The 10,413-nt window shown below is 40.5% G+C and overlaps 1 protein-coding gene across 1 annotated transcript; it reads right to left on the bottom strand.

The window, feature by feature from the left end:
- Window positions 1–8,537: 8,537 nt before the first annotated feature.
- Window positions 8,538–10,152, bottom strand: LOC121143492 (phosducin-like protein). Its single transcript, XM_040755385.1, is given in 2 exon segments — window positions 8,538–10,039; window positions 10,041–10,152. Coding segments are annotated over 2 exon segments (906 nt in total). The 5' UTR covers window position 10,152; the 3' UTR covers window positions 8,538–9,244.
- Window positions 10,153–10,413: the final 261 nt, after the last annotated feature.

Here is a 10,413-nt window from a genome sequence, read left to right on the forward strand (position 1 = left end):
TACAGGAGCCAGGGAGACCAGGGGAGTAGCTGTTCTGGATCAGGTACAACAGGACCCAGCATAGGGTCCAGGGGACCAGGTAGGAGGCTAAGCGCCCCAGATTCCTGTTCTTCTTCTCTACCCACGGACCAGCATTTGGACAAGGCATAGAAGAACCACCAGATTACTGGACTTACTAGCACCCACCAAAAGGGAACTCTGGTCCCCAGACCAGGAAGGGGCTCTTTCTGCACCCACTAAAAGAAGAGATGGGAAAGAGACAATACAAAAACACAGTCAGCAACAGAAAAACAAATATGACACCGCCAGATTCTAGAGACTCCACACCAGCAAGACCCCAATATTCCAACGCGAAGGAAGCAGAAGAGAACGACCTTAAAAGCACTTTCATGAAAATGATAGAGGCCCTAAAAGAGGATATTGGAAAATCCCTCAAAGAAATGGAAGAAAAAACAAACCAAAAAATGCAAGAAATGGAAGAAAAAACAAACCAAAAAATGCAAGAATTGGAAGAAAAAACAAACCAAAAAAGGCACGAAATGGAAGAAGAAATGAAGCAAAAAATGCAAGAAATGGAAGAAAAAGCAAAGCAAAAAATGCAAGAATTAGAAGAAGAAACATACCAAATAAGGCAGGAAATGGAAGAAGAAACAAAGCAAAAAATGCAAGAAATGGTAGAAAAAACAAAGCAAAAAATGAAAAAAATGGAGGAAGAAACAAACCAAAAAAGGCAGGAAATGGAAGAAGAAACAAAGCACAAAATCCAAGAAATGGAACAAAAAGCAAACCAAAAAATGCAAGAAATGGAAGAAAGAACAAACCAAAAAATTCATAAAAGGCAACAAACGGACGAACAGATAAACAGAAAATTGCAAGAAGCAATGCAAACGCTGCAAGGGTTGAAAACTGAAATAGAGACACTAAAAAAACACAATCTGAAGAAAGGCAGAAAATAGAAAAGCTGGACAAACAGTCAGGCACTACCAATACAAGCATTACCAACAGAATAGAAGAGATGGAAGAGAGAATCTCAAGTGTTGAAGATACATTAGGAGAAATGGATTTATCAACCAAAGAAAACCTTAAATCCAACAAATCCTTAACACAAAACATCCAGGAATTATGGGACACCATGAAAAGACCAAACCTAAGAATAATAGGTATAGAAGAAGGAGAAGAAATCCACCTCAAAGGGGCAGAAGGCATATTCAACAAAATCATAGAAGAAAACTTTCCCAACCTTAAGAAAGACATGCCAATGAAGGTACAAGAAGCCTACAGAACACCAAATAGAGTGGACCACAAAAAAATCCCCTCGCCACATAATAATCAAGACCCCAAACATACAGAATAAAGAAAGAATATTAAGAGCAGCTAAGGAAAAAGGTCAAGTAACATATAAAGGCAGACCTATCAGAATTACACCTGATTTCTCCATGGAAACTCTGAAAGCCAGAAGGTCCTGGATAGATATTCTACCTACACTAAGAGACCATGGATGCCAGCCCAGACTACTATACCCGGCAAAGCTCTCAATCACTATAGACGGAGAAAACAAGATATTCCATGACAAAACTAGATTCAACCAATATGTGTCCACTAACCCAGCCCTACAGAAAATTTTGGAAGGAAAACTCCAACCCAAGGAAGCTAACTACAACCAGAAAAACATAAGCATTAGAGAATCCCTCTCTACCAACAGCCAAAAGAACAAAGGGGCGAAATTCCACCCATAATTCCACCAACAACAACCATCGCAAATCGAAGAAGGATGAGCAATCAATGGTCATTAATATCCCTCAATATTAACGGCCTTAACTCACCCATAAAAAGACACAGACTAGCAGAATGGATTCGAAGACAGAACCCTTCCTTCTGCTGCATACAAGAAACACACCTCACCCTCAAAGACAGACATTACTTGAGAGTTAAAGGTTGGGAAAAAATTTTTCAATCAAATGGACCCAAGAAACAAGCAGGGGTAGCAATCCTAATATCTAACAAACTAGACTTTAAAATAAAATCAATCAAAAGAGATGAAGGAGGTCATTACATACTCATCACAGGTGAAACCCACCAAGACGAAGTGTCTATCCTGAACATCTATGCCCCCAATACAAAGGCATCCACATTCGTTAAAGAAACATTATTAGAACTTAAATCTCATCTAAAGCCCCACACAGTTATAGTGGGAGATTTCAACACACCACTCTCACCACTAGACAAGAATACCAGACAGGAACTCAACAAAGAAGCAAAGGGTCTAATAGAAGTAATGACCCAACTGGGATTAACAGATATCTATAGAACATTTCATCCACATAAAAAAGAATATACCTTCTTCTCACCACCACATGGAACCTTCTCAAAAATCGACCACATACTTGGCAACATATCAAACCTCAGCAGCTACAAAAAAATTGGAATAACTCCATGCATCTTATCAGACCACCATGCCTTAAAATTAGAATTCAACAACAACACAAATTGCAGAAAACCTACAAACTCATGGAAATTGAATAATGCTCAACTGCACCATCCCTGGGTCAAAGAGGAAATAAAAAAAGAAATTAAAGACTTCCTCGAATTCAATGAGAATGAAGACACAACATACCCAAACCTATGGGACACTTTGAAAGCAGTGCTACGGGGAAGTTCATAGCACTAAGTGCTCACATGAAGAAACAGGAAAACAGTTATACCAGAGAATTAACATCACAGCTAAAAGCTCTAGAACACAAAGAAGCAAACTCCCCCAGGAGGAGTAGACGCCAGGAAATAATCAAATTGAGGGCTGAAATCAACAAAGTAGAAACCAGGAAAACAATACAAAGAATCAATGCAACGAAGAGTTGGTTCTTTGAGAAAATCAACAAGATAGACAAACCTTTGTCCAAACTTACCAAACAGCAGAGAGTGAACACGCAAATTAACAAAATCAGAAATGAAAAGGGGGACATAACAACAGACTCTGAGGAAATCCAGAGAATCATTAGGTCATACTTTGAAAACCTGTACTCCACAAAATTCGAAAATTTAAAGGAAATGGATGACTTCCTGGACAGCTATCATTTGCCAAAACTAAATCAAGAACAGATAAGCAATTTAAATAGACCTATAACCCCTATGGAAATAGAAGCTGTCATCAAAAGTCTCCCAACCAAAAAAAGTCCAGGTCCAGATGGCCTCAGTGCAGAATTCTACCACAAATTCAAAGAACAGCTTATACCAATTCTTCTCAAAGTGTTCCACACAATAGAAGCAGAAGGGTCTTTGCCAAACTCTTTCTATGAGGCTTCAATAACCTTGATCCCCAAGCCACACAAAGATACAACCAAGAAAGAGAACTTCAGACCAATATCCCTCATGAACATTGATGCAAAAATACTCAATAAAATACTGGCAAATCGGATCCAAGAACACATCAAAACAATCATTCACCATGATCAAGTAGGTTTCATCCCAGGGATGCAGGGATGGTTCAACATACGAAAATCCATCAACGTAATCCACCATATAAACAAGCTGAAAAACAAAAATCACATGATCATCTCACTAGATGCTGAAAAAGCCTTTGACAAAATCCAACACCCCTTCATGATAAAGGTCTTGGAGAGATCTGGGATAACAGGGACATACTTAAACATAATAAAAGCCATATACAGTAAACCAACAGCCAACATCAAACTAAATGGACAGAAACTCAACGCAATTCCTCTAAAATCAGGAACAAAACAAGGCTGTCCACTCTCTCCATACCTTTTCAACATGGTACTTGAAGTTCTAGCTATAGCCATACGACAACAAAGGGGGATCAAGGGGATACAAATTGGGAAGGAAGAAGTCAAACTTTCACTGTTTGCAGACGATATGATAGTTTACATCAATGACCCAAAGAACTCTACCAGGGAACTCTTACAGCTGATTAACACCTTCAGCAAAGTGGCAGGTTACAAGATCAACTCAAGAAAGTCAGTAGCCCTACTATATACAGATGAAAAGAGGGCTGAAAGAGAAATCAGAGAAACATCACCCTTTACAATTGCCACAAACAACATAAAATACCTTGGGGTAACGCTAACCAAACAAGTGAAAGACCTGTATCGTAAGAACTTTGAATCTTTAAAGAAAGAAATTAAAGAAGCCCTCAGAAAATGGAAAGATCTCCCATGCTCTTGGATAGGTAGGATCAATGTAGTAAAAATGGCAATCCTGCCAAAAGCAATCTACAGATTCAATGCTATCCCCATTAAAATCCCAGCACAATTCTTCACAGACCTTGAAAGAACAATAATCAATTTTGTATGGAAAAACAAAAGACCCAGGATAGCCAAAACAACCCTGTTCAACAAGGCAACGTCCGGAGGCATCACTATCCCTGACCTCAAGCTCTATTATAGAGCTATAGTCCTGAAAACAGCTTGGTATTGGCACAAAAATAGACAGGCAGACCAATGGAATCGAATTGAAAATCCGGGTATTAACCCACACACGTACGAACATCTGATCTTTGACAAAGAACCTAAAAATATACAATGGAATAAAGAAAGCATTTTCAACAAATGGTGCTGGCATAATTGGAGACTGGCATGTAGAAAAATGCGGATCGATCCATGTTTATCGCCATGCACAAAACTTAAGTCCAAATGGATCAAAGACCTCAACATAAATCCAGCCACACTGAACCTCTTAGAAGAGAAAGTGGGTGGTACCCTTGAAAGAATTGGTACAGGAGACAGCTTCCTGAACATAACACCAGTAGCACAGACAGTGAGATCAACAATTAATAAATGGGACCTACTGAAACTGAGAAGCTTCTGTAAGGCAAAGGATACAGTCAGCAAGACAAAAAGGCAGCCCACAGAATGGGAAAAATATTCACTAATCCCACATCTGACAGAGGGTTGATCTCCAAAATTTACAAAGAACTCAAGAAGCAAGTCTCCAAAACAGCAAAGGACCCAATTAAGAAGTGGGCTGCAGAACTAAATAGAGAGTTTTCAATAGAGGAGTCTAAAATGGCTGAGATGCACTTGAGAAAGTGTTCAACATCCTTAGCCATCCGGGAAATGCAAATCAAAGCAACTCTGAGATACCATCTCACTCCTGTCAGAATGGCTAAAATCAAAAACACCAATGACAATTTATGCTGGAGAGGATGTGGTGAAAGGGGGACACTCCTCCATTGCTGGTGGGAGTGCCAACTGGTTCAGCCACTTTGGAAATCAGTATGGAGATTCCTCAGAAAAATGGGAATAAACCTACCACAAGACCCAGCAACTGCACTCTTAGGCATATATCCAAAAGATGCCCATTCATATAACAAAGATGTCTGTTCCACTATGTTCATAGCAGCTTTATTTGTAATAGCCAGAACTTGGAAGCAACCTAGATGTCCCTCACCCGAAGAATGGATAGAGAAAATGTGGTACATCTACACAATGGAGTACTATTCAGCAGAAAAAAATAATGGAATCATGAGATTCGCAGGCAAATGGATGACACTAGAAGAATCCATCCTGAGTGAGGCAACACAGTCACAAAAAGAGAAACATGGCATGTACTCTCTCATATATGGATTTTAGACATAGATCTGGGGAGTTCCAGCCTACAATCCTATCGCCAGAGAGTCTGGGAAACAGAAACTTCATTTACTGGCTGGTTTAGTACTGAGCTGAACTCAAGAAAGCCAGTATCAGAGAGGGAGGACTGATGATCAAAGGGATTAAGACTGGGCTGGTTGAACCCCCAGAAACAGCTGACCAGACAAAGGTTAACTCTTGAATCCCAGGCATCAGCCTGGGAATCCAGCATGGGACTGATCAAGACCCCCTGAATCTGGGTGTCAGTGAGGAGGCCTAGGTAATCTATTGAGCCTTGGACAGCAGATCAGTACCCATCCCAAGTATACACACGGTCTCTGGACTCCCATAGAACAATGTGAGGTGCACTCTCACCCTGAACTCTTGGGGAAGGGTCTAGGCCCTGCCCTATATTAAATGACAGACTATGGACACCCCCATGGAGGGCCCCACCCTCCCTGGGGGAATGAGGGGATAACGGGGGGGGGATGGGGGGGAGGGCACGGGAGGAGGGGAGGGAAAGGGAGAGGGACCTCGTACTGACTTGTGAAGCAACCTTGTTTCTTATCTAAATTTAAAATGGAAAATAAAAAAAATATTAATAAAAAAAATAACCATCCATTTTCAGACTAGATTTAAGGTCCACTCTGTAACATGGAATTTATGCTTGGTAAAATAAACTTGGCCAAAATCCCACTGCTGGTCATAAGCTCTAGGAGAAAACCTAATACTACAGTTCTGCTAAATGAGCATAACATTAAACTACACCATAAGTTTTTAACTCTATATCCCTATATCAGTGTGTCTCTCAACCCTCATCATAGAAGCATCTTTTTGTAGTACATGTAAATTAACCCAGATATTTACAAATGAACAAAGGGTGGAGAATAAGAACTTTTGGAGTGCTTACTGTAAAAGATATATGTATGTCCCACCCCTCCTTTCAAGTCTCAGAGAGCATGGCCAAAATGGGGAGGAAAAATTGTAAGACGTGCTTAAGATTAAAAAACTGATGAGTGGCTGGGTGGTGGTGGTGCATACGCCTTTAATCCCAGCACTCGGGAGGCAGAGGCACGTGGATCTCTGTGAGTTCGAGGCTAGGCTGGACCGACAGCCTCCAAAACAATACAGAGAAACCCTGTCTCATAAAACCAAAAAAAAAAAAAAAAACTGATGAGTGGTGAAATAATAGCTACAAATAAAATTTCAAATCCAATGAATGTAACAAAGAAGAAATTTAAAATCCCACAATACTTTAAAATAAAACTAGTGAATCAGAATTAAACTGTATTTACAGAATCCAGCATGGGACTGATCAAGACCCCCTGAATCTGGGTGTCAGTGAGGAGGCCTAGGGAACCTATTGAGCCTTGGGCAGCAGATCAGTACCCATCCCAAGTATACACACGGACTTTGGACTCCCATAGAACAATGTGAGGTGCACTCTCACCCTGAACTCTTGGGGAAGGTCTAGGCCCTGCCCTATATGAAATGACAGACTATGGAGACCCCCATGGAGGGCCTCACCCTCCCTGGGGGAATGAGTGGATAACGGGGGGGGGGAGGTTTGGGGGGAGGGCACGGGAGGAGGGGAGGGAATGAGAGAGGGACCTGGAACTTTCTTGTGAAGCAACCTTGTTTCTTATCTAAATTTAAACTGGAAAATAAAATATAAAAAAAGTAAAAATAAATAAATAAATAAATATACACACACACACACAAAATCAGTAGCCCTATTATATACAGATGACAAAAGGGCTGAGAAAGAAATCAGAGAAACATCACCCTTTACAATTGCCCAAACAACATAAAATACCTTGAGGTAATGCTAACCAAACAAGTGAAAGACCTGTATCACAAGAACTTTGAATCTTTGCTTTTTTTTTTAAACTGGCTCAAAACTGTATGGTTTATTCAAACAGTGAATCATAAAGCCACTGATTTATTCCAAGCTTTTACAATATATCAAAGTATTTTAGTATGTACTATTCATAAGGTAGAATACAGAATTCAGTAACTGTCAATGTTATTTAAATTACTAAAAAGAAAGACTAGAAAGAAATAAACTAGAACACTGACATCAGTCATCTCTGTTCCTAATGTTTTCTTGACTTCTTCAATGAGCTCCTTAGTCAGCAAAATGACACACTCTGTTTTTGTTGATTAAATCTAACAGGTACGTTCAAGACTCATTTACAGTTAGCTCCTGAGCAACATAAAAACTCAACTGTGAATACTAAAGCTAATTTTACTTCCTGGTTACATTTTATTTCCCTGATATTAGGACATATAATTTAAGAAACAATCAAAAGGAAACAAAAACTTGAATGACAATGAATTTTATAAATACATACATATACATAAAGCTAGAAAGAGGTCTATAAAAATGATGACAGGAATTATTACTAGTAAAATTTTATGGCTTTTAAGTATCTATTTAGCTTAATTTTTATTATATGTTCTACAATGAACATGTTGCTTTCATAATAATAAAAAAATGTTGGCCATCTTCTTAAAAAATAACTGCCAAGCAGATTACAGTATATGTATCAATGGACTATTAAAATGTTATAGAAGACATTTACTAATATGAAAGAAATTTTGATGTTAGTAGCTGACCACAGATCAGACAGTATGCTCAAAATGATCCCAATGTCATTTAAAAACAAACAAAAGCCTTTGAGTACATAAAAAACACCTACATATGAAATGTACCAAAGCCTAGTGTTCAGGTGGTAGAATTGTACATATACATTTTAAGCCATTTCTGCATCGGTATTTTGGCCAATTTTCCTCTACTAAATATGATTTTTTTTCTAATACGCAAAAAAAAGCTTAAAAAAAATCTAGGTTAAACAAGAAGTTATCTTAAGTAACAGGAAAGATGCTGATGAGCACAGAAAGGTCCTCTTACCCACACCAGTGTCAGTCAACAGGACACTTGCCTTCCAGCATCATAGGAGCAGTCGGCAAAGGCCATTTTTCCTGCTCATACTTCACCATGCTAATCGGATCACTGCTCCCTCGGCAGAGGCCACGGCCAATGACAGCACCAGGAACCTGAAACCTTGTGTTTGTCCCTTTTGACAGTGCTGGGAGTCAGATATCTTGGGGCCCTGTATATGCCAGGTAAATGTTCACCACTGTGCCGCATTCCCAACCTTGTACAGAGCCTCTAAGTCAGACCTGGTAGAGAGGGATCTAGAGGGAAAAAAAGTAGAGCTGAATCTGATTACAAGTAAACATGATTTTCAATCAAGTGATTGTGGAAATGCACTATTTATATTGCACACAACACTCACTAGGGAAGTCTACCCTCAGACCTGGTAAAATTCTGAGGTCATCAGAAGACAATTTTCAAGACATTGCCTTCAAGAGTGCCCTGTCAATATTGACTAGAAACAGTATCAGAGATGTCACGCTAGAGAAGTAAACAGCTCAAGAGTCTAGCTTCCTGCTTATACAATCTGAAGTCACTTTACTGCTAGCCACAAAGTGAGTCAGTACTCTGATTCAGTCTGAGAATTTCTTGACTTTCCGTATACTAAATGAGACTACGAAGGACAGCTGTAAAGCCAGAAGACGCAGGAAGGACAGAAATAAATACCGACATGTGTCCTCCAGCCCAAACAATGAGATAGCTATGGAATTAGCTTATCAGTTCAATCTATTTCCAGATCGCTGTCTTCACTATGACAGGTGGCAGAGTTTCGCACAGATGTCAGCACCAAGACTTCCTTTTCTGGGAGTAATCCAAATTCCTGTAGGAAAGCTTCAAGGTCTACAGCAAAGAAATCTTCCCCCAGCTGGTCAGTGACACGAACAAAATTGCCAATCAATTCACCCGCCTTGTAGATGAGCAGAGCAGGAAGGGCATTCTGGGTAAAACGACTGCTGGCCCCAATAACCGAGCTCCTTACCCGGCAGAATTTGACAGCCGGGTACTCTGTGGCAAGGCAGATCATGCAGCCATTCATGGCTTCGGTCCCTGGGATGCCATCTTCATAAATATGAACCATGATAAGGGTGCTTTTTTGTTCTTTATCAATCATGTCTAAAAATCCTTCTCCACTGGGGATCTCAAAAACTTGCTTGAACTGGGGCCCTTTCTGAAACTGCTGCCGCATCTCTTCCATTCGCTGTTTCCGGTACTGCTGCAGAAACTCTTCGTCATCCAGGTTCTTGTCCATTGTAGCAAACTCCTTCAGAGTCATCTTCCCACTGATTTTCTCCTGGAGGGCCTTCTGTTTCTTTTGCTCCTCTTCTTCGTCTAGATTGGACCTGCACATCATAGACAGATTTTTGATCAGCCGCTCCATCTCCCGGCACTGCTCCTCCGTCTGCTCTGTCTCCAGCTGCTTGAAGTGGCGCCAGTCATTGATCACACCTTTTGGACCTGTATTGATTGAAATGCCTTCGCCGGCCAGCTCAGCCTCCACAGGTATGGAGCTGCTTGTCCGGGGCTCCGCTGCCTCTGTCTCCGTCTTCGTGGTCACTGTCCTCATCCTCGCTGGTGCTGTAGTAATACTGCAGCTTCTCCCCCAGCAGCTTATCATCCAGGGTTGTCATGGTGCCTGGAAGAGGGCGCCATATCAGGGAATTCTTTGCTGGCTTGAGCAAGGACATGAATCTGAACCATAGGAGGCGCACTTGTGCTGACACCCGACCCCCACAGTGTTTTCATAAGCGGAATTTCAAAAAAACCCAACCCTGCCTTCATGCCACAGTTTACCATGCTTCTGTTACAGAAAGCAAAACTGAGGCCTAGATCAAAAATATTTCTTTCCCAAGCTCAGCAACAAATCTGCTAACAGATCGTAGATGCCTGACT

Source organism: Mesocricetus auratus, unplaced genomic scaffold, assembly GCF_017639785.1.
Source record: "Mesocricetus auratus isolate SY011 unplaced genomic scaffold, BCM_Maur_2.0 Super-Scaffold_100013, whole genome shotgun sequence".
Classification (NCBI taxonomy): Eukaryota; Metazoa; Chordata; class Mammalia; order Rodentia; family Cricetidae; genus Mesocricetus; species Mesocricetus auratus.